At 40.7% G+C, this 25,519-nt stretch overlaps 1 protein-coding gene across 2 annotated transcripts in view; it reads right to left on the bottom strand.

Annotated features, from left to right (window-relative positions):
• The window catches only part of LOC140739492 (slit homolog 3 protein-like), a 611,537-nt gene that overhangs the window by 157,767 nt on the left and 428,251 nt on the right, over nt 1-25,519 (bottom strand). For both annotated transcript variants that reach the window (XM_073067845.1, XM_073067846.1), the window contains one exon: nt 15,247-15,391. In XM_073067845.1, coding sequence (XP_072923946.1) covers nt 15,247-15,391 — 145 coding nt within the window. The remainder of the gene's footprint in view (nt 1-15,246; nt 15,392-25,519) is intronic.

The raw sequence follows: 25,519 nt of genomic DNA, 5'->3' as shown, positions 1-25,519 counted from the left end.
GTTTGTGACAAAGGAATGAACTCTAGGTTTCTCTTATTTTTATATGCTTTTTGAAAATGTAATGTGTAAATGGAAAACTTTGGCTGTTGGGCAGGAGCACTAATAAAAATTTTACAATTAAACAACTTGCATCACCAGGATGTCCACTTCCTGAAAAGCTAACAGTGGACTTTGCACTAAATAGAACTGCTGGCTGTTACAGGTATTCCAGAGTTCCAACAATAATCTGCTTCCAACAATAATCTTCCAACAATGGGCCACATAGCATCTCAAACCACTGTTTAACGTGCTGAGTTCCTCCGGCAGATTGTCTGTTACTCCACATGCCAGCATCTTTTGTCTGAGTTCCCTGCTGGCTGGTTTGAGGTAAACTCTGTCAGCAAAACCAGCAACAACATCCCAAAAGGAACAGTTTGGAAAATTTAAAAGAATATTAATCACAGTTTGCTTCTACCCGAGGCTGGAGTGTTGTATTCAAGCAGATTTGAACCAAATTTGTGTGAGCTAAGTTGACTTGAAATGTTAACCAGCATTTACCTCAGTAATCAGAATCAGAATCAGGTTTATTATCACCAGCATGTCATGAAATTTAGCAGCAGCAGTTCAATGCAATACATAATATAGAAGAAGAAAAAAAAATAGTAATAATAATAAATAAGTAAATCAATTACAGTATACATATTTTAAATAGATTAAACACAATGCAAAAAACAGAAATATATTAGAAAAGAGAGCGTCATAGAGAAGGAGTGTGTGGAAGAGGGCTGACTGGTCATAAGCAAGGAAAGACAAACAAGAGAAAATCTGCAGATGCTGGAAATCCAAGCAACACACACAAAGTGCTGGTGGAATTCAGCAGGTCAGGCAGCATCTATGAAATTTATGTTTTGAGCCAAAACCCTTCATTGGGTCTTGGCCCAAAATGTTGACTGTTTACTCTTTTCCAAAGAAAGACAAGAATCAGTTTCAGATAAATTAATCAGTATAGCGTTCAGCTTCTCATGAAGGATGAGCTCTAACCTGATTCGATTAGTATCTGTGAACTATCCAAAGTTCATGTAAAATTTGTAAAGACCCTGTATGCTTTGGAAGCTGAATCATCACAGGTAACATGGTGGAAGTATAACAAACAAAATTATTTAGCACAGTATATTCTTACAGTTGGAGAAATAAACCACAACTACAGAGGAAGTGAGCATATGATTATGTCACACTTTTGAAAAGCACCCAGCAGCTGTATGTTAATAAGACAATAACAGCATGCAGATTTATGAGCACGATTGCAATTGTCCTCTGAGCAGCCACCAGACATACATGATATAGGAAATCACTGTGCACTTTGGGTGTGCAGCCCATGGATTCCAGTACAATAGTCTCACTATGACTCCTTTTTGGATTCTTCTCAATTATTTCATATTTTTCCATTGAGTCATATTTGCAGGGTTCCTTGTGAGGAATTAATGCAGAGGGATGGATAGTCACCGGCAGCTCACAAGCAGATGAGTTCCTTAGTGCGGAAGCATTTTCCTGAACTTAAAGCTGCATTCTATGCAAATGTAATGAGAACCAACTATCATCGATGTCACAGAACAAGGCAGCTCAATTCATTCATAAATTATGACTATCATTGGAAGCAGAATGATTCCTTCAACTCTCAGAAGGGACGGGACTTATTAGCAAAATGAAGTAGTTCTATCAAAGGCACTTCAGGAAATGCAATATTATAACTGTAACCAATATTCCACTGAGACTTCAAGTTCCCTTGTATTCTAAAGTCAGCATGTGCTTCAAGGATATTGTAAGGGTGCAGAAAAGATTTGCCAGGATTGAGAAGGTGCAGAAGAGGTTCACCAGGAAGTTGACTAGATCAGAAGCTGAGTGGCGACTTGACTGAAGCGGATGAAACAATGAGAGGCACAGATAAGGTAGATAATCAGAGTATTTTTCCCATAGTGGGAATGTCAAATACAAGAAGGCAGAGGTATAAGGTGACAGGTGAAAAGTTTAAATGACATTTACCAGGCATGTTTTCCTTTACACAAGATTAGTCGGTGGCTGGATCATTCTGCAGGGTAAGTGGTAGAAGAAGGTATGATAACACTTAAGAGGCCTTTAGGCATATATATGATCAGGCAGAGAACAGAGGGATATACTCCATATCCAAACAGATTGGATTAGTTTACATTAGCATTATATTCAGCACAGTTACGGTGAACTGAGGAGTCTGTTCTTAAGCTGTTCTACAGGATGCTCTAAACCTCAGGAGGAATAGATCAGATTTTCAGTAATTAGGAATGTATGGAAATACTAATATCCAGGAGACTCCAGTGTGCAAAATGTCAAGCACAGAATTAAATTTGTTTGACTGGACATGATTTATAAGTCAGGTGGGGGAGACTTTGCTTATCCTGGGACACAATCTTATTTAGCAACTAACCCTGGAAAATGTGAATATATGGCTACCCTACACAATTCTGCTTGTTGTGAAGGGTTGTCCACAAGTCCGTGCTGAAGTAGTTTGAGCTGGTGGAGTTTCACATTTTCTGAATCCATTTAGAGAACATAAATTTTGCCTCAGTATGTTTGATCTGATTGTAAACAGAAAAATAAACAAGGATGGTTCTGGCATTGATTGGACACTATGTGGAAAACCATTCAGTGCAATTGATGAAAAGAACCCGACAGCAATATTTGATAATCGTATATCTACCTGCATCAGCCCACATTCAAGTGATGCAGTGGGAGCGGGAGTATAACTATTGCCAATATTGGCCATTATACTAGCTGGAGAGTGTTATCCAGGAGTGACAGGCAATGTGCATACTTCACTTATTTCTTTTCTTTACTTCTTAGTCCTGAAGCCTTTAAAGTTTAAAGTTTTTAGTTGGATATGGCTCGACTTGGTTTCAAATAGATCAAAGTAGATAGATTCACCAAATTAATTGTAAATAAAACACAGCAAACTATATCAATGTTGGCAATCTTCATTCAATGGCAGCTCTGTCAAACAATGCCTCAGAACTCAAGTTCACACCAGAAGTATCTTCAAGAAGAACAGGGTGCTTCTCACTCTCTTGCCTAACATTAAGCCTTCAGCTAATATTATTCACACATATTGTCTGATCATTTCTCAATGCATATTTGGCAACTTGCCGGCTGCCTATTAGCTGCCTTGTTTCTTCTCAATGCATCAGTGATCCATTCCACCAAGCCGAGGGTGCAAACAACAAGTGAGGCACCACGGTAGTGCAGAGGTTAGCGCGATACGATCACAATTTGGGGCGGTGGAGTGCAGAGTTCAATCCTGGTGCTTTCTGTAAGGAGTTTGTACGTCCTCCCCGTGGAATGCATGGGTTTTCTTCAGGTGCTCTGGTTCCTCACACAGTCCAAAGATGTACTGGTTAGTAGGTTAATTGGTCGTTCTAAATTGCCCCGCCTAACTGGGGTTAAATATAGGGTTGTTGGGTGACTTGGCTGGGCCTATTCCACTGTGTAAACTAAATAAGTAAATATCATGTGCAAACAGATTCTAACTCTCTTTATTTCCTGTGCAGACTGTTTTTTAAACCAGAGTAACTAAAATATACTCCCATCCTGTTTCCACACATATTTCTTTTTATTGATGGCAGTAGCTGAAATGCTATGCCATTTAATAACATCAACATCAACATCCATCTCAACTCCAACTCTACACTTTTGTCATTATTCAGCTTACTGTCCAAGAACCTAGCAATGTCTCCATTGAAGCCTCACAATGCCTCACAGAATAGAGAATTATATGGGTTCTAAGAATTATAAGTCCTAATTTTCTGATCCCATTTTCTGCAATTGATTCTTAGCTCATGTTGAAACATTCTGCCAACATTTATAAGGCCATACGATGTAGGAACAGAATAAGGCCATTTGGACTATCAATAATCCATCACCATTCAATAATGACTGGTTTCTTTTTAACCTCATTCATTCTCCTTGCTTTTCTGCATAACCTTTAAACCACTTACCAGTCAACAACCTAACAGTTTCAGCTTTAAGTACCCTCATGGATGTGCCCTCCCCAGGCCTCTGCATTAAGAATTTCACAGTTTCACCAACAGCTGCCTGAAAAACTCCTCATCTCAGTTTGAAAGGGTTGTCACTTTCCCCTGAGGTTGTACCATTGGATCCAAGATAATCCTACTAAGGAAACATCTTCTCCATGCCCACCCTGTCCAGGCCTCTCAGTGTGTTGTGGGGTTCAGTGAGATCCTACCTCATCCTCCTAAAATCCATCGAGTACAGACCTAAGGACATCAATCTGTCTTCATGTTTTCAAGACGCTAGACAATTTCAATCTCCCTGGAGATGATCTTTTACACTTCCACTGTACAGAGGTCAGGCCCAGTACCTTCCATCTCTTCTACCAGAAACATTTGATCCAGGATAAATCGGTGACTGTACGCTTAAAGTTCAAAGTTCAATAAGTAAATTTATTATTATAATACCATATCACCAAATGCAACCCAGAGATTTATTTTCTTGTGGACATACTCAATAAGTCCAGTACCTATAATAGGATCATTGAAAGACCACACTAACAGTGTGCAAAAGGCAACTAACTGCACAAATACAAAATGAAAGAAAAAAATAATAGTAAATAAATAAGCAATAAGTATGGAGAACATGAGATGAAGAGTCCTTGAAAGTGAAACCATAGGTTTTGCGAACATTTTAGTGATGGGGTAAGTGAAGGTATCCCTTCTGGTTCAAGAACCTGATGGTTGAGGGGTAGTAACTGTTTCTGAACCTGTTGGTGTGATTTGGAGGTGCCTTTATCTTTTTCCTAGAAGAGTGGATAACCTGGATGGTGGGCGTCCCTGATGATGGATACTGCTTTCCTCTGACAATGCTCCATGTAGATGTGCTCAATGGTGGAGAGGGTTTTACCCTTGAAAGACTGGGCTGTATCCACTACCTTTTGTAGGATTTTCTGTTCAAGGTCATTGGCTTCTTCCATTCCAGGCTATGATGCAGCCAGTCAATATACTCTCCACCACCCGTCAATAGAAGTTTGTCAAAGTTTTAGACACCATGCTAAATCTTTGCAAACTCCTAAAGGAGTAGAAGCACTGTCATGCTTTCTTTGTAATAGGTTCTCTGAAATGATAACGTTGAGGAACTTAAAGTGGCCGACCCTCTCCACTTCTGATCCCCTGATGAGGACTGGCTCATGGACCTCCAGTTTCCTCTTCCTGAAGTCAATCATCAGCTCCTTGGTCTTGCTGACATTGAGTAAGAGGTTGTTATTGTGGCACCACTCAGCCAGGTTTTCAATCTCCCAACTCTGTGCTAATTCGTCACCACCTTTGACTCAGCCAATGACATTGGTATCATCAGCAAACTTGAATATGGTATTAGCCACACAGTCATAAGTGTACAGTGAGTAGAGCAGGGGGATAAGCACACAGCATTGTGGTGCACCTGTGCTGATGGAGATTGTGCAGGGGATGTCGTTGCCAAGTGGGATCTGCGAGTGAGGATCCAATTGCACAAGGAGGTATCCGAGGCCAATGTCTTGAAGCTTACTGATTGGTTTTGAGGGGGTGAGAATATTGAATGCTGAGCTGTAGTCTATAAAGAGCATCCCGATGTATGTATCTTTGCTGTCCAGATGTTCCAGTGTTGAGTGAAAAAACCAATGAGATGGCATCTGCTGTGGATCTGTTGTGCCAGTAGGCAAATTGGAGCGGATCCAAGTCGCTTCATAGGAAGGAGTTGACATGTTTCAACACCATCTTCTCAAAACATTTCATCACAGTCGATCTAAGTGCTACTGGATGATAGTCATTGTGGCAGGTTACCACATTCTTCTTAGGCACCAGCAGAACTGAAGCCTGCTTGGAGCAAGAGGTTAATGATATCGGTGAACACTCCAGTCAGTTGATCAGCACACGTTTTTAGATTTGGCCAGGTACCCTGTCTGGATCAGATGCTTTCTGTGGTTCATCCTCCTAAAGGATACTTTCACACAGGGGACTGGAGTCAGCGTGATTTTTCCTCCATGTTTTGATAGTGAATGCGAGCATAGAGGCATTGAGCTCATCTGGAAGTGAAGCCCTGTTGTCATCTATGTCATTTAATTCCACTTGGTAGGAGATAATAGCACTCAAGTCCTGCCACAGCAGTTCAGCATTCTTCATTGATTCAAGCTTAGTCTGAATTGCCACATCACCTATGATATGGCTTTCCGAAAGTTGCACCTGGACCTCTTGTAACTTCCTTGGTCGCCAGATCTGAATGCTTCTGATCTGGCCCTGAGCAGATTGCAGATCTCATTACTCATCCAGTGCTTCTGACTGGGAAAGACAATGATTTTGTGGGAACACACTAGTTTTTCCTAAAGTTCATGACAACCATGGTGTATTCATTCAAATCCACAGATGAGTCCTTGAACATGGCCCAGTCCACTAACTGAAAACAATCCCACAGCCCCTGCTCTGCCTCCCACAAATGCTTCTTTGATGTCCTAATCACTGGAGCCTTGCTCTTTAGTCTCTGTCTGTGTTCAGGTAGGAGAAGGGCGGCCAAGTCATCAGATTTCCCAGTATGCAGCCTTGGCGTGGAATGGTAGGTATTCCTTATCTTAGTGGAACAGTGGTCTTGTGTGTTGGAATCTCTGGTGCTATAGGGCGGGGATTTCTTCAACTCTGCAGCAATCTCTCTAAAGAATTCTGTCTTTTGTTAGATAAAGGAACCAAAAATAATGTAGTTAGAGCAAGGGCCATTAAGTTTAGTGCATGATTTCTTAATTCTGACATTCTACTTCCTTTGAAATAAAAGCTTCCATACTATTTGTCATCATAATGTTTCTTATATGAAGTATCATGGTTTAGGTGTAAGATCTTTGAATATGAAAATCTTTCAGTACTTTGCTATTAAAATGCATTCTATTCTTCTAATTTTTTTTCAAAATAACTTTACCTTTCTTCACCACCACTTGCTTCTCTCCTTATCCTGCTCCGTTACCACATTTATCTCATCAGTAAAATGGAATGTGTTAGGATCTACATATTTATCTTGGTAATTACTAGTCTGTAAGTATCTGTGGCCCTGCACTGATTATTTTGGCAACCCAATAGTCGACCATCTTAAAACACTCTTCTTTTAGTATTCTATCCATTTCCAGTTCTCTTTCTTTACCTATGTATCACCCACTACCCATCATATTTGTCCAAATAACCATGTTTTTACACACATTTTTAAAGCAAAAGTCTAAGACACATGCTCATGTTTAATAACTTCAAAAACCTCAGACAGTTTTGTCAAACTCAATTTTCCTTCCACAAATCTGTTTAGTCTCTATCAATCTATATTATGCTTTTGTATTTTGTACATGACCTGCATTGTCGCTCATGATAGATTCAAATATTTCCCCCATCTTTGATGTCAGGCTAATTGGCTGGAGTTCCCTGCTTTCGATAGTAACATTGTGTTTGCTACCTCCTATTAGCAGCAGCCATCTAATTTCAAACATGTTGTTTCTGAAAACTAAAGAAATTTTGTTGAAACCAAGAATGTGAACTGGCAGGTTTATATAAATCGTCAACTTTTAGTTTAATTAATCTGTCCATACTTACTCGTAACTAATTAGTATTTTCTTTTAATTTCTCATTCTCATTACACTCATGTTAACTTGCAGCTAGAGTTGGTTGTAAGGAAAGCAAATGCAACGTTAGCATTCATTTCAAGAGGTCTAGAATATAAGAGCAGTGATGTGATGCTGAGGCTTGAGAAGGCACTGGTGAGGCCTCACCTTGAGTATTCTGAACAGTTTTGGGCTCCTCATCTAACAAAGGATGTGCTGGCATTGGAGAGGGTTCAGAGGAGGTTCACATGGATGATTCTGAGAATGAGAGTGTTATCATACAAGGAACATTTGAGGGCGCTGGGTCTGTACCTGCTGGAATTTAGGAGGATGAAGGGGAATCTCAATGAAACCTTTCAAATGTTGAAAGGCCTAGACAGAGTAGATGTGGAAAGGATGTTTCTCATGGTGGGGCAGTCTAGGACAAGAGGGTACAGCCTCGGGATAGAGGGGCATCCATTCAAAACTGAGATGTGGAGAAATTTCTTAAGTCAGAGGGTGGTGAATTTGTGCAATTTATTACCACAGGCAACTCTGGAGGCTCGGCCATTGGGTGTATTTAAGGCGTGTTTGGACACTGCATCAAAGGTTATGGGGAGAAGGCCAGGGAGTGGGACTGAGGAGTGTAAAAAAAGATCAGCCATGATTGAATTGCTGTGCAGACCGGATGGGCCAAATGCCCTAACCCTGCTCCAATGCCTTACTGTCTTATAGTCTAAACATCTATAGAAACAAATTTTTGCTTCTCTTCCTGCTTTCTGCTCACATTACATAATTTTCTCTCTTTAGTAATTTCTCAGCTATCTTTTGGTCAATTATAAATTTACATAAATTCCTAGCTTTAGAGTCATAAACATGGAAACAAATGCTTTGGCCCATCAATGCTGCACCAGCCATCAATTCCCCATTTACATGAATCTTATTTTATTCTCCCCATAGTCCCATCAACCCTCTCCAGATTTCACCATTCACTCAACACATTATGGGCAAATTACAGTGACCAATTAACCAACCAACTGCCCATGTCATTAGTTTTCTAAAGATTACCAGTCTCCCCATTAACCTGCTGTAGTACATAACCAAACAGAGCAGGATTTTTCTTGTTGCTTTGACAATGACCTGGATCACAACTACCTTGTATTTACCAGGACTGATGCAGATCCACAGAGACGGTCAAGTTGCCTCTCTGAAAATGAGTTATTTGTTGAGATGGAGTAAGGTTAATGAAGACATAATTGAACACCCTGAAAGCCTTTGATAGGAGTGAGAGCTGGTGATGGAGCGCTATCTGTCATAGCTAGGAGGCTTTTATTGACTCGGATATGAAGAGGCTTATAAAAATCATCAATATCTATTTGAATGATTGGAGTAATAAGAACTATTTAAAGTAGTTATAAGTTTAAATATATAAAGTAGAACTTCATTGAAACAATAACTAAAATCTCTAAAGAGAACATAAATAAATTTATAATCCACTAGTTTCTAGCCCAGAAGCAAGGCATGGCTGGAAGAGGATGCTGCATATTTCAGCACCTTTAGACTCCATGTGGGGTCTAATAAAGGTGTGGAGGACAGGTGTGCAAGCTAGCTGTGGATCAACACGCGCTGGACTGAAATGACTCTGCTTGCGATTAACCTAAATTCTGGAGAGTATTACTTTGATCCTTACAGTGCAGGACTTCAAAGGGAATAATTGTTTCTTAGTCATGTGGAAACTGACCTGAGGGTGAATGGGTTAGAAGGCTAATGACCGAGATGGTGATAGCTGGATTTCTCCACTCCAAGCTCTTCCCCATTAGAACATGTCTTGGACTGGAGACCACAAAGTCCTTGGAACTCCTGTCAGAGCTGTGAACAAGTGCCATGGAATGTGGTGGTGCTAACATCAACTCCATTAGCTCCAGTTCCCCTTATTCTAAATTCCTTTTCAATTCCCCCAGTTGCACAGGCTCCTGTATTACAATTCCAGCACTCTAATGTATAGAGATGATAATAACTATGAACCATTTGAGATGCATCACCTTATTACCCACCTGAGTGGTATTTGCTTCTTTATTTAATATTACACAGCTTTCCAATAAACTAAGACTATGACCAGACACAGCTGAATGGTGCCTGTTGCCTGGGCATGAAAGTCTCGACAAGAGGAAAGAGATCCTATGGTATCATTTGCTCAATGAGCAGGGCAGTTCTCTGAGACTAATGTTTTTCCAACCAGATCACCATAAACATCTTTAAGCAAGCTTGGTTTACACTAAGTGGTTGCAGTAATTTCTAACATTACAGCCGTAACCGAACTCTAAAGAGAATGTGTCAACTCTTAAGTGTTATCTGTGGCTTCTAGCGCCTGTAAAACACGCTGTTAAGTGCCCGTTTTATCATTGCAATTGCTTTCTCAGTATTTTACAAAAAGAGGTTCTGCCCGAATAATATCAGAGCATAGCCTATTTAAAGTTGGAGTTCTGGTTCCTGGGTGGTTGGAGTTTCTCCTAACCAGGTCGGAAGACTGGATTAAAGCTGTAGGCAGCTGGGTTGGTACAAGGTATCAGCATGTATATCCTGTGGTTTATTTTAAACATTCTCAGTTTGTTCAGATTGGCAAGATTAAAGTCACCGATTTATTGTGCTCTCTCACTCTTTTTACAAGAATAGTTTGCTCCCATACATTATTCTATCTCTTTTACTCTGATGATGGACAACCTACTCCCAGATGTCAGAAAAATGTTTTTTTTAACTGACAGTGAGGTAGACAGGATCCTTCTGCAAGTCCTTGACTGAGAGGAGGGCTGTGGTTGAGTCTCAAAGCAGTGGCTGTTTTGGGATCACGTGTATGTTCCTTTATTCACACAATTTCTGCAGGTTTGTTTTCCAAAGAAATGTCACTGCAGGGAACACATGTTTATAATAAGTAGACTATTTTCCAATATTGAAAGGAATGTTAATGCTTCAAAGATATTATGCTTTGTCAGAAATGAATTCAAGATCAATGTGATTATATTACTGCTATGGGAGGAAAACAAAGAAGTTAAAATCCTGATTGTTTAATAATACTTGGTTAAGACCTACATTGAACTGATCTTTAGAAATTAAAACACAAGCATTTTGGTCCCATTTCTTTTTGAACTGTATTCTCAACATCAGTTTGAAATTAAATGGCATAGACTCCTTCCCACATCTCTTAATAAAAGTGCTTCCTTTATCCTGTGTTTTTCCTGTCTCATTCAATAAATGAAGCCTTGAACCAATTCTGACAGTGTATCTAATTTAATTACTAAAACTAGGTTGGAACAGGAAGCAGAAGTTAAGCAAATGGAGCCAGATGAAGACTGTACCCAACTTCAAATTGGGATAAAAGTTTACCTTGTGTAAAACCGTTCAGAACTGGTTCTTTCTCTTCTAGGAAAAGAAACACTGCTGACTGCAGAGAGATATGAAAGGCTGGCTCATTTTATAAATGTCCTACTAACAGTAATAAATCATATATGACTTATCGTTAGCAATAATTCTTAAGGTAAAATTGAGAGGGTTAGCAACAAAAGAACATAGGAAAATTGGGAGATAGGCCATTTGGACCACCCTTTCCAATCATTCAATATGGTCACAAATGACTTGTTTCAGGTAGGATCGAACATGGGTCACTGGAATTGTGTTGCAGCAGCATTATCTGCTGTATTGCTGTGCCATCCTTAACCTTTAATGCCAGTTCCACAGACCAACATCAAAGCCATCTGTTATCCAGCTACATATTCTTGCACCTATCATGAAAACATTATGGAGGTGAGAGAGCAGATAATTCCTGAAAGCTGAGCCATGCACCTGTTGGCTTAGATTTTACCCCAGTGCTTGGACAGCGTGTTCTGTATCTCTCCAAACAGGATACCAATCATGTTTACAGTATGTGATTTTTTCTCAGTCAGGAAAGAGTTTATTCAATACTTTGCCTAACATCATACTTTCATACCCCACTTGCCCCACCCAGAACTAAAGCCCTCATCAATTTACTGATCCCACACTTAAACTGCTGCTTCATTCATTCAAACTGTGAAATTTCCTCCCTGATCTTTTGCATGTCTTTCCCTCTCCAAAAATGCTCCTTAATATCTACTTCTTAGACCAAACCTTTAGTCATCTGCCTTAACCACTCCTCATGAGATTATTTGTCATTTTTTTTCCTGGTAGTTGCTCATGTGAAGTATCTTAGGATACTTCAGTACATTAAAGGAGCTGTCTACATCCAGGTTACAGCTGCCGTTGTGATATGTTTGTATTTCAACTTGTTGCTCAGTGGGCGGTGGGCAGGAACGCGCCCATTTCCAGATGCAGCTGTGCTTGAGCAGGAGGCTTGAGAAAATCTGGCTACAATATTTAATGGGCATTGAGCACATTTTCATTTTATGAGTCTCATGAAGTGGTTTCCGAAAATGAAGCAGTCTCGCCTGCGGTTTTGAGGCCTTTTGTTTTGAACTCACTCAGTTCATTTAATAAAGTGTAGTTTTTGAAGCTTCTAGGGCTTTGTTTATACATAACTTTCTGATGTTCCCCATTTCTCCTGCAGCGCCCCATATCTCCTTAATTTGTTGATGTTGCAAACCTGGAACTCTCTCCCTTAGAGTATTGTGGCTATATCTACTGCTCAAGGACTGCAATGATTCTTTCCGTCATGTTCTCAAAAGCAGCTTAGGAATGGGCAATTCAAGCCCACAAAGACCACACCACTTAAAAAAATTAAGAAAATGAGATTGAAGCACTAATTTCACAATCAAACTGCAAATTTTAAATAACAATAACATAGTTTGGTTCAGTTTTTCTCAATGATTCAATTCAAAGACCAATTAACACATTTCCAAGTTCCTGGTGTTGCAAAACTAGGTATCAGAAAAAGATGTAAAGACCTTAAAGGGGATTTGGATAGACTGAATGACGAAACAAGGACATGCATGGAATATTGCAAAATGTGAAGTTGTCCATTTTGGTACAGAAAACAGAAAAGTAGAGTATTTGTTAAATGGTGAGAGATTGGGTCATGAGAATGTTTGAAAGGTCTTTGATGTCATTTTGCACAAGTCACTGAAGGTTAATATTGAAGGTGTAGTGATCGACTGAGATGACAAATGTTAACAAGATTCCTTCTGAGAGGAATCTGAAAACAGGAGTACGTATGTTTTAGTGTGGTTTACTGAGATTACACTTGGCACAGTTTTGATCTCTTTACCCAAGTAAGGATGTACTTGCCATTGAGATTCACCAGACTGGCTCCAAAACAGCAGGTTTGCCACCGGAAACTCTTTTTGCTGGACCTTTGAGGAATGAGAAGTGATCTCATTGCAACATAGTAAGTTCCAAAAGAGTTTGATAGGCTGGATTTGGGAAGGATATCTCACCCGACAGAGGAATTTAGAATAAGGTGACACAGTATCAGCATAAAAGGCAGGGCAGTTATTGAATGAAGAAAAATCTCCTCATGAGGAGGCTAGAGAACTTGGAATTTTCTCTCTATTGGACTGTGGAAATTCAGTTGATGTGTTCATTTAAGCCACAAATCAATAAAGTTATTTCATTCTGAGAACTCATGGATATGGTGATAGAATAAGAAAATCAGCCATGATCATAATCAATATTAGAGGTATTAAAAGGCTGAATCGTCTAATCCTACTCATATTTCTTCTTATTTTCAATACACCTGAATCTGAAAAAGGAACCATGTCCAGCCTAATAGTGTTGTCCCAGTTTGGATTTAATTTTTATTTTGCTCAGGCTAAGATTCATACAGATCTACTATTGTGCCCACACTGTTGGCAGCTTCCCAGAATCTAGTAGCAATCCATTTGCAAATGCAACCATTCTCAGGCCATTCCAATGCTCTCCTTCAATAGAATGCCATACACATTTGATCAAGGAGGTTTTCATTTAGCTGTTGGTCAATATGATCAGAGTCCTGTTACAGGCTGAGTTAAATTATGCTGTTGTAAACTCCGGAAACAAACTGAAATATAATGTAAGTTTTCAATATCCTGGGTACACGGATGTTCAAGTGTAATTGTCATTCAATCATACATGAATACCCATGAATACAGCCAAACGAAACAGTTCCTCTGGGGCCAAGGACCAACAGTCAAGCACAGCACAAGACACATATAGCATATAATAATGACGATAGCAGTAAACATGTTGTCACACAAAACGCAATAAAATAGCCCTGAGTGTCATGTCCTGTCGATGGATGGTGCGTGAGGTGTTATGGGCAGAACAAGCCACAGCAGTTTGATCATCGTGCACTAGCGAAGCCGCAAATGAACGCAATCCAGCTCGCCTTTCTCCGAGTGAATGCTGCAGGGCAGCGCCAATGAGAGGGGCCAGCCCCCAGGCCACCGTGGACAGCTGCTACACTGTCTCTGGCGCCCTTTCCCTGGGAGGCTGCAACAGGGCGACGATGTGGCCTGAGGGCCCGTTCCGCGCCACAACCGAGCTGACACGATTCCATCAGTCTCGCCAACGAACCAGCGAACCAGACTTGCAGGATTCTATATTAGCAATGTCCAACTGGGTCCTGCGGTCACAAGGGAAACTGTCCAAGGCAATCACTCACCCCATTTGTTAGACCACACACTGTCTCCACCACACATCAACTCTGATGCCTCTCTGTATCAGGAGGCAACATGGGAGAGCAAGTCCAGCTCCTCCACTATCGAGCAATTCACTAATGGTGTAGACCTGCTCTTAATATCCAGCAGTGTCACGCGGTCATAAAGATGACTCAAAGGATGAACAATAACACCTTTGGTTGGACCCGAAGAGGCAGCTGCGACCATTCACACAGACATTTTGCCAGAACCAGAACATAAAATGTAAAACAGTACAGCACAGGCCCTTCAGCCCACAATGTTGTGCCACACCAATTAAATTAGTAATCAAATGACCAACTAATCGCTTCTGCCTACACACTGTTTGTATCCTTCCATTTCCCTCACCTTCATGTGCCTATCTAAATATCTCTCAGAAGTCCCTGATCTATCTGTCTACACCATCACCCCCAGCAGGGCATTCTAGGCGTCCACCACTCTGCCTCTCACACCTCCTTTGAAACTAACCCCTTTCACCTTAAATGTATGCTGTCTGTTATTAGATATTTCAATCCTGGGAGAGAGATTCATCTGCCTACTCTATGCCTCTCATAATCTTATAAATCTCTATGAAATCTCCCCTCAATCTCTGGCACTGCAGAGAAAACAACCCAAGCTTGTGCAAATTCTCACTATAGCACATTCCTTCTTATCTATGCAGCACCCTAGTAAACTTCTTCTGAACTCTCTCCAAAGCCTTGACATCCTTCCTATTATGAAATGTATGCAATACTCCAGATGTGGCCTAACAAGTGTTTTATAAAGCTGCAACATAGCTTCCTGTCTTTTGAACTCAATGTCTCGACTAATAAAGGCAAGCATGTTACATGCTTTCTTAACCACCCTATCTAGCTATGCAGCCACTTTCGGGGGAGCTATGAACCTGGATCCCAAGATCCCGTTTCAGGTTGAAAGCTGATCAGAGTTGATCTGCTCATCAACACTGTTAAGGGTCTTGCTTTTGCTTTCTTTGCAATTGAATGGGTAGGGAGGGACATCACTTACATCTCCACAATGTTTTCCGGAAGGTTGACTGGGATTTCGGTCAGCCCTTTCCCACGACAATCCACAATGTTGTTACTGCATACACAGGCTGGTGGGCATGTCGAGGCGTGGGCACTGCATGACACAGCTTCCGAAGACTGAGGACCTGGGAAAACACAAGAGCAACAGTCATAGGGTTATAAAGAGATACGAGCACAGAAAGAGCCCGTCAGCCTATCAGGTTACACTGATCATCAGCACCCTTTTACACTAATGTTACGTTAATCCCATACTTTCAATCTCTTCAGATGCTCCCACTCACCTACATATGAGAGACAATTTATAGTGGTTGGTCGATTAACTTACAGGCCTACATGTTGTGAGGGTGTGGGAGAGAATCGGAGCACCCAGGGGAAATGCACGCAGTTACAGGCAGGATGGGCATCTGCCTGCTGAGAGCACATGAGGTCAGAGTTGAACCAATGCCTCTGGTGGACTGAAGCATTGATCCAATAGCTGTGCCACTGTGCAATCTTATACAGAGCCACAACATACATCTTCAGCATGGAGCGTTAATGAAGTGATTATAACATGTATTCTTTGCTGAGAATCTTTCTTGAGGGCAACAGTTCCGGAAGAACATGCTTTCAAGCAAATATGGCTTCTGTTTTACATTTCTGGATCAATGTAAAGTATCTTATAGAATGACTAATTTAGCAAGAGGTAATCGGATCAACTATAATTGTGTTAACCTACATTTACTCAGTAAATGACATAATTGGCTCAATATGTAATCTTTTGTTTTATTCAAGCTTGATTCCATAATTCATTGAGTCACAGAAAGATTCAGCATAGAAGCATCCAGTCCTGATGCAGGGTTTCGACTTGATATGTTGAGTTCTTCTCAACCCTATAGATACTGACCCACGCACTGAGCTACCAAGTAAATTGTTTTTTACTTCTACACAAAAACAAGTCTTTCATCCCACTGAGTCAATACCAACTATCAGGTACCCACTTTCTGTTACACTAATCATAAACTTACCTGTGTTATTCTCCAAAATCCTATGACCCATATATACTGGGGGCAATTTACAGTGATCAATTACATTAGACAACAAAGGTTTTGCTTCCTGAATACTTTTGGATGTACCTCATGGAGTTTGGGCTGCTGATCATGAAAATCACCGTGATATTTCCCTATCATGTACTATTTTTTTTAAATCACCTGAATTTGTTATTTCAATTCATAATTCAAGTCAGAATAACAGACGCCAGTATTAAAGAAGTAATTTTTGTTGGTCCACAAGTCAAACAGGTCATCGATGACAGGCAGTTATGAGAACTTCTCGTGGGACCGGAGAAAATTACATGGAAGGTGTTCAAGGACATTGACACCTACCATGCACCAAACTAGGTGCAGCGGGTTGACAACACGCTTCAAGGATACAAATCTATGAAGTGCAACACGTCACTAAAGATTAATCTTCTGCAATCCCATTTAGACTTCCCCCTGCAAATCATGGCGATGTCAGCGACCATCATGGTGAGAGGTTTCAGCAAGACATCGTAGTCACGGAGAAACAGGGCAACTGGAATCCATCAGTGACGACTGATTATTGTTGGATACTTAAATGAAAAGCCTCAGACACTGAGCACAAATGAAAATCATTCGCAAAATATTTTTAGCTTAGTTGATTTTCACGCATAGCCTGCCTTTCTACAGTGCTTTATACCTTTAGGAAGCTAAAGACTTCCATTCTGAGACACCTGCTTACGGTGGGACAGGCACTGACCATCCAATGATTTCAGTGGCAATTTCACCCCAGTTCTGCTGGTTCAGAGAGGACCATCCAGCAATCTGTACATTTGCAATGTCAAGAGGTACATGTGCCCATACTTGTCAATCTAGTAAAATGACCTCCTGTACTCTGCTACGCAAGAGGTACGATACTGTGCAGATGTCTTAGGCACATATACAGTGCTTTCAAAAAGTGTTCACCCCCCCCCCCCCGGAAGTTTTTATTCTTTATTGTTCTACAACATTGAATCACAATGGATTTAATTTGGCTTTTTTGAGACTGATCAACAGAAAAGACTCCTTCATGTCAAAGTGAAAACAAATTTCTACAAATTGGTATAAACTTATCACAATTATAAAACACAAAATAATTGATTGCATCATTTCTCACCCCCTTCGAGTCTTAGTAGATGCACCTTTAGCAGCAATTACAGCCTTGAGTCTGTGTGGCTAGATGCCTATCAGCTTTGCACATCTGGACACTGCAATTTTTTCCCCATGCTTCTTTTCAAAACTGCTCAAGCTCTACCAGATTGCTTGGGGATCATGCGTGAACAGCCCTTTTCAAGTCCAGCCACAAATTTCAATTGGATTGAGGTCTGGACTCTGACTTGGCCATTCCAGGACATTAACTTTGTTGCTTTTAAGTGATCACTGTGTAGCTTTGTCTTTATACTTGTGGTTATTGTCTTGTTGGAAAACAAATTTTCTACCAAGTCGCAGTTCTCTTGCAGACTACATCAGGTTTTCCTCCTGAATTTCCCTGTATTTTGCTGCATTCATTTTATCCTCTACCTTCACAAGCCTTCCAGGGCCTGCTGCAGTGAAGCATCCCCACAGCGTGATGCAGCCACCACCATGCTTCACGGTCGGGATGGTGGGTTTTTGATGATGCGTGGTGTGTTTAGTCTGATGGCCAAAAAGCTTAATTTTGGTTTCATCAGACAATAAAAACTTCTTCCAGCTGACTTCAGAGTTCCCCACATGCCTTCTAGCAAACCCATCTGAGATCTCATGTGAGTTTTTTCCAACAGTGGCTTTATCTTTGTCACTCTCCCATAAAGCCTTGACTGGTGAAGCACCCGGGCAACAGTTGTTGTATGCTCAGTCTCTCCCATCTCAGCCACTGAAGTTTGTAACTCCTCCAGAGTTGTCATAGGTCTCTTTGTGGCCTCCCTCACCAGTCCCCTTCTTGCATCGTAACTCTGTTTTTGAAGATGGCCTGCTCTAGGCAGATTTACATCTGTGCCATATTGTTCCCATTTCTTGATGATTGACTTAACTTTACTCCAAGTGATATTCAGTGACTTGGAAATTTTCTTGCATCCATCTCCTGACTTGTGCTTTTTAATAAGTTGCTTGGAGTGCTCTTCTATCTTCACGGTGTAGTTTTTGCCAGGATACTGACTCACAGCAGTTGGACCCTCCAGATACAGGTTTATTTTTACTACAATCAATTGAAACACCTTGACTGCACTCAGGTCCCCAAAAACAGATCTACATTTAACTACCGTAATTATGTGACTTCTAAAACAAATTGGCTGCACCAATGATAATTTAGCGTGACTTATTAAAGGGGGTGAATACTTATGCAATCAATTATTTTCTGTTTTATATTAGTAATTAAATTAGATCACTTTGTAAAGATCTGTTTTCATTTTTCCATGAAAGAGTTTTTTTCTCTTGATCAAGTTTAAAAAAGCCAATTTAAATCCACTGTGATTTAATGTTGTAAAATAATAAAAATGAAAACCTCCAAGGGGTTGAATACTTTTTATAGGCACTTAGAGGTTAACTAAGGTTTGTCAACATGGAGCGGAGAGCGAGCTTGAAAATCTGGCGGGAGCAAGGGATGTTGGGAATGATGAGGGTGGAGTGCTGCGAGAGGTGTGTGGGACAGGTGGCAGAGAAGGAGTGCCAAGGTTGGGAGGTGGCAAAGGCACCCAGCTCTAAGACACCTGACAAGGTCATTTGATTCCAGACAATTGATTTTATGATCCTTACAGAATATCTCTTAGTGCCTCTCGTTCCCTCTTCTCTCTCTTCCCCTTTGCCTAACCTGGATTCCCCTCTCCCTGCCCCCTTCCCATAATACAGACCCATGTCAGAATCAGGTTTATCACTGCTCACATATGTCATGAATTTTTTTTTTCCCCAGCAGCAATACAGGGCAATGCAGAAAATTACTACAGTACTGCTCAAATCCTTAGGTTGCTTAGCTATATACAGTATACGTTCCTAAGACCTTTGCACTGTACTATTTTTATTTCATGATTTGAAGGGAAAGTATTAGTCACTTTGCAACTGATTACATCACTTGAAATTAGCATTCCAATCCTTGGCAATATAAGTATCAAAATAATATCCCTGCATTTTCACAGCAGCTAGCACAATGGGCCTTAAAAGTTTTGGAGTTCCTCCAGTCTAAACAGCAGAATATCCTGCTTTGACAGAACAGAGAGTTGCTATGGGCACGCGTGGTCCCAATGGTCAGAGGACACCATCAGTTCAGGCTGTGATTTAGAGACAATTCCCAAGCCTCGTATGACTTCACAGCTGGCTGCTTACTGAGTTCCAAACACAGGAGCTTCAACAGTTTCTGATTCTCTTCGGCTCTAGTGTTTTGTCGTACACCCGTCAGTCAAGCAATGATGCGTGTTGGATAGTTCTTGACTTTTCACAGGTTCTCTGGCTTCATATAAAATAAAGCCTTCCTACTCTTACTTCCTTATGTTCTTGTGCTGCAGTGCCCCCCATGAGTAGGAAGGAAGCTGATACCCATGCTGAAGTAATGAGACAAAATAAGGTGGAAGAAGCATGAGCCTGATAAGCTTTGACTTGTGTGACTGAATAGCTGGTTAAATGCTGCAATATTCTATATGAATCCTGTTGTAAAGTTGGCAGAAAGCAGTATACAGTTAGTACACCATTCAAAGTCAAACATCAGGTGGTAAATTTCTGTTCTGGATTTTAAGCTGTGAAGGGTCCATTTTAAACCTAGAAGTCAGTTAAAGGACCTTCTGCTCTGCTCCACACAGCAAACTCAGATTGGAATAAACTGTGCAAAGAGATATCCTCTGGATTAACCTGCAGCAGAGATAAATTTTCCAAACAATATCGCAACGTAGTCCTCTCATGATGCTTGCTAACAGCCCTCTGTAACTCGTTTCACTCATCAGAAACTGAGAAAGCAATAAGACCCTTTTATTGCCTAACAGCAAACAATACAATAGTTCATAAATACCCTGTATGAACATGGTTACCAGTACCTCTCAACCTAGAAATAATCCTTGGGATCACAATAAACTTTATGGAATGGAACTCTTATAAGTTGGATGAGGCTACAAAGGGTGACCAGGATTCTGGAAATAGGTCCTGAGGTTTCTCCTAGAACGTGGTGATCAAGGAGTGAACACTAACTCTTTGTGAACTCTCCCACAGCAGTGCAGCTTACTCTGTCTCTTACGTTCATCTTACTTGGGGTTTAGGATGATGTTACTGAAGTTGGGTGACAGCTTACTGGTGGTCAATAAGGCAAGAAATACAACTAAATACTTCATTAATAACACTTTTTCTGTGGTAAAGTGTGGTAAACTATCACCACAAACAATGAAGATGCGAGCAAAGGTGAGGCTAACCCAAGGGTTGAGCCCTGTGGGTGCAATGCGAAGTTGGAGCATGGCATGTTCAAGGAGATGTGGTCGGAGTGAGGTTGAGATGTGCTTGAGATGGAGTCGTAGTGGGAGATGGAGTTGGAGCGAGCAAATTGGAAAGAAGTAGGTGCAGAGGAGTTTAGAAGCTTGTACACCTAAACAGGGAGTGAGGTTGGATTGACCTAAGAGCGAGCCAATTTGGAAAGGTTAAGTATGGCCTCTATAGCTGGGCAGTGAGGTACAGGCCCAGAGCATATCACTAGTGTGGGGGACGATCCGGAGATTGGACGATTTAAACGCTGGCCCAGATGGACTAATAAGGCAGGATTAGAGGCGAAGGTTGGGCTGAATCTGTTCACTGTTCTGTAACATTCACTCCTCTCTCTGCGACGTGGGGCTGTGAGACCACCTGGCTGCTCTGTGCTTAGTGTCTACGAGCTATGCGGTAATTTGCTGTGTTGTGTGATGAACTGAGACCGAGGCTATGGGCCGACTCTGGCTGCCCTGGGCTTCAGGTCTATGGACTTAGTCTGGTTCAGAATGCAGTAGCTTTCTTTTATTGTTTGTGTGATTGGTGTTTCTCTCCCTCTCTGTCTGTCTGTCTGTCTCACTCTCTCTCTCTCTCTGATTTGAGTGTTGGTCTTTTTATATTGGGTTCTTTTGGGTGTCTTGCTTTGTGGCTGCCTGTAAGCAGACAAATCTCAAGGTTGTATAATTTATACATACTTTGACAATAAATGTACTTTGAAACGGAGCTTTCATTGCAGCTTCAGTGTCCTGGAATGAGTCTATCCTCAACAAGTGTGCTTAATGGCATGGTGACTAATTGTCTGGGACAACATGGACAAACACAAAGACTATGAGTGTCAATGCACAAGCCCTCATCACCCAAGAATCTATCCAGTCAAAGTTTATACGTTCATACTTTCCGGGGCCCTGATTTACAGAAGGGAGCATAGGAACTCGGGTCCTGGTATGAGAAATAGAGGGCAAGAACCAGGGCCGTGGTGAACTAAATGCTGAACCATTGGGGGTTCTGAATAGCCAGATGGTGGGCAACTGGAGCATTACTGTTGCAGGTTTCCTCATTACAAACAGCAATCAGAAAAGTCCTACAATGACGCACCTGAGAACTAAAACTCACGCAAAACATAAATATTTGGAAAATGTTTGAAAAAGATTGGGGACATTAATTGTTCAATGCATGATTTACCAATATTGCATACACTCCTCACCTACGCTAAAGCTGTCTCACGAAGCCTATTTGCTCTGTGTGCCTTTCGCCTATTAGCACATCACTGAATGGATCGGGGCTGAGGGAAACAAGCTCTCTGTTTCCTGCTGCAATTGTCACAGAGGCTACATCATTTACAAATACATGGCTTGCAATGCTCAGGAGTTTTGTTGACATTTCATTAACTGAAGCCATGTCTCCCTGTGGAAATACATGACTACGAATTTCCCTTTTCAGCACATATCAATCTATCTCAAACAGCTGTTCCATTGGGCTTTTGGGATTATTCTTGTGGGATTAGTAAAACTCTACAAATAAACTGATGGATTATCCTTTCTTTTTCTTTGCCTTTCCAATACTTGTTTCTATCCTTTTCCCTCAAGCATGGACAACCTTGTCTTTCCTCACAGTTCAATACGATTTCCTTTCAATTCTTGCTAAATATGATAGCTAATGAACTAAAATACAATAATCCATCAGTACATAGTTCACTCTCAACAGTCATATCAAGCTTAATATAGCAGATTTATCTTACGATTATTATTTTTTTCATTTAGATAAACAGAAGGAATGAAGCAGAGAATTTATTCTCTGATCATTTTGTACAATTGTAATTTGGGTGAACTCTACAAAAACTATTTCAGGGTTCAGTCATCAATTAACCCTGGCCATTATTATGAGTTTTGAGAGAAAAGTGGAAGCAAAATGGTGGTGGATAGAACATTTCGTCCTGTTGCCTCATGGCTCCAGAAAACTAGGTCCAATCCTTATTTCAGGTGCTGTTAGTGTGGAGTTTGCATGTTCACCCTTTGAATGATGGAGTTCCTTTCCACATCTCAAAGACATACTGGTAGGTCAACAAGGCCACAGTAAATTATCCCTTGGTGTAGGTAAGTGGCAAATGAATTAAATGAGAATTGAGAGCTATCTGAGAGAGAAGTTACAGGACTCCAACAGGAAAAGCAAGCTAACCTCAGTGTCTTTCAGTTTGGAGTGAGACAAAATCTGTTTTTTTAAGATGTGAGTTGCTGAAACTAAATAACATGCATGTGATTTAAGTTGGGCAACAATTGAGCTTCAAATGTGATTCCATCACTGTGTATGAAATGTGGGTTCTTGAGTCAGGATCCAAACCTCTGTGAGCTATTATAAGCACAAGAAAGTCTGCAGATTCTGGAAATCCAAAGCAACACATACAAAATGCTGGAGGATCTCAGAAGGACAGGCAGCATCTGCAGAAATGAATAAACCGTCGACGTTTCAGCCCGAGACACTTCTTCAGGACTGAGAAGGAAAGGGGAAAAAGCCAGAATAACAAGGTAGGTGGAGGGGAAGGAATGGCTGTGAGCCATTGTCACTGATGAATTAAAGACTTCAAAATTAAAGTGACATTATTTTGGCATTTCACATTTCAGAAAATCTTTATGTTAATTTGTACTTATTTTCTTTAAGGATGATTACATTGGTGATGCTTTGTTGTCAAAATGTTGAAAAAGGCTGGTAAAACATATATGTTATAATAAATGTTCTAAAATTTGTAGTGAGGCTGGCAGCTGAGACAAGAATCTACCAGAGAATCTACCACTTTAATTCACCTGCTTACTGTGGCCAGATTCCAGGGTTTCCTCGCGGGTTTCAGTATTTTTTTGTCGTGAACAGCTAACTGAAGCAGCTGAGGACTAGCAATAATCAGACCCTCCGTCTGCAAATTCAGTCATCGTGCCATTACAATATCTTTTACATTTTTCTTGGAACATGTCAACTTAAGAGAGCTGAGGATTGATTTGAAAGAGGTCCCTTGACAATGGGGCATAGTCTCATTATCCTTGTTGCTCCATGGATTTTATTTAAGGCAAGCAAGCCAAGGTATATTTACTACTATGCTATCAGGGGATTAGCCCAGTGATAGAAATTTTCTGTAGTCAGAACATAAAGAACCGCAAAGCAGAAAACCAATCAACTTATTCACGATGAGGGAGTGGCCTCCTTGGGTTAGATTGGGACCTTTCCAATTTGTCGGCAGATGTAGTTTCAGGTGACTGTACATCATTGTAAATAGGAAACACCACTTTTTTCTGTTTTGGCTTTATTTGCCTTTTCTCTCTGCCGAGCACCTCTACATCACTTCCTGTCCTGCATCCATTAGCTTCTCGTTCATCTACCTGCCTGTTCTCCCTTTTCTCTATGTCATCCACTTGCCCTCTATCTTTTCTCTCCTGGACTCCATGATACCTGGCCCATAATTGTGTACACTGCTGCCGGTGAATTGCAGTGGACCTCTCTCAGGTAAGCTTTGCTCTGTGGTATTATTACTAATGGGAGGGTCCCAGAGCTTGCCAGGATTTATTGCTTTCAGACCTGCTGGTTGCTAATACTACCAGTAGCAAGGTTCAGTGAACACAGAGTATAGAGGCAAAAATTCCATTTTTTTTGCAATGGTATTTGGTGACTGACTTCGAGTTCAATGCCTTGACCATCTTTCTGAGATCTCTTATAAATGTGTTTTCCATTGAGTCATAGCATAATATGAGGTGTAATTGATAAGTTTGTGGTAGAAGGAGTCAATTTTAGAAAACCTAGCACATTTATTTTTCAACATAGTCCCCTCCTACACTTACACACTTAGTCCAGCGGTCGTGAACCTCCAGAAAGTCTCTACAGATGGGTGATTGATAAGCTCGTGGCCTAAGGTAGAAGGAGATGAGTTATACAGCTCTCATTGCATGCACATGCAGTTCAACTCTTTGAGTGATTATACAGAAAGTTTGAAGTTAATAACTCATCTCCTTCTACCTTAGGCCATGAACTTATCAATCACCCCTGGTGAGTCATTAACTGATGAACAATACGGACTAATTAAAACATGGCGCTTGTAAATAGATAAAGATTAGAGCCAGAAGTGAAAGGAAGATGGAAAAGAATTAACCACCCTATGCTTGTACCAGTTATCTGGCCATAGAAATTGAAGTTTGTGCTATCTGCCAGGGTCAGCCATAGTAATTTAAATGTGAGTGCTGTAAGATGGATGCATTATACACATTCACATTATATCTATGTGCACTCAAGTGATCTTAATGTTATGTTTAGTAAATCCAAAGCATAAAATTAATTAAAAGAAAGACACTTAACTGGGAACATGAATCTGACTTTACGTTTTACTTTAAGTGAAGCGTGTACATATCACTCAGTGGTGTCATGACGTATGCCATTTACGTACTTTTACATATAACCTGCTATGCATTATGTAAGCAACAAAGAATGATTAATCAAACAATATAGTTACAAGATTAGTCAAGTATTATTGAAATATTAAATACACAGCACTCCTCCCTGCTTATCAATAACTCCAACTCAATATAGAATGCATCTTAACTATATATGCAGTATATTATACAATAAAACTATTATACAGATATCCACAGCATACTAAATTTTTAATCGACCCATTCAGACCCAAGAATTTAATCGCTGTGGGGTTTTCTTACTCTTGTGGGATAACGTCTTTCCTGACAAGGAGGTCACTCTGCTTGGCAGGTGAGACATGTGGTTGTGAAACAATCTCAGGTTCTGGGCCTCCTCTGTAGTGGTTGTAGGAGTTTATCTGGG

The sequence above is a fragment of the Hemitrygon akajei genome, chromosome 15 (genome assembly GCF_048418815.1).
Source record: "Hemitrygon akajei chromosome 15, sHemAka1.3, whole genome shotgun sequence".
Taxonomy (NCBI): domain Eukaryota; kingdom Metazoa; phylum Chordata; class Chondrichthyes; order Myliobatiformes; family Dasyatidae; genus Hemitrygon; species Hemitrygon akajei.
The sequence above is the reverse complement of the archived record's forward strand: the minus strand, read 5'-3'. Positions and strand labels throughout refer to the sequence as shown.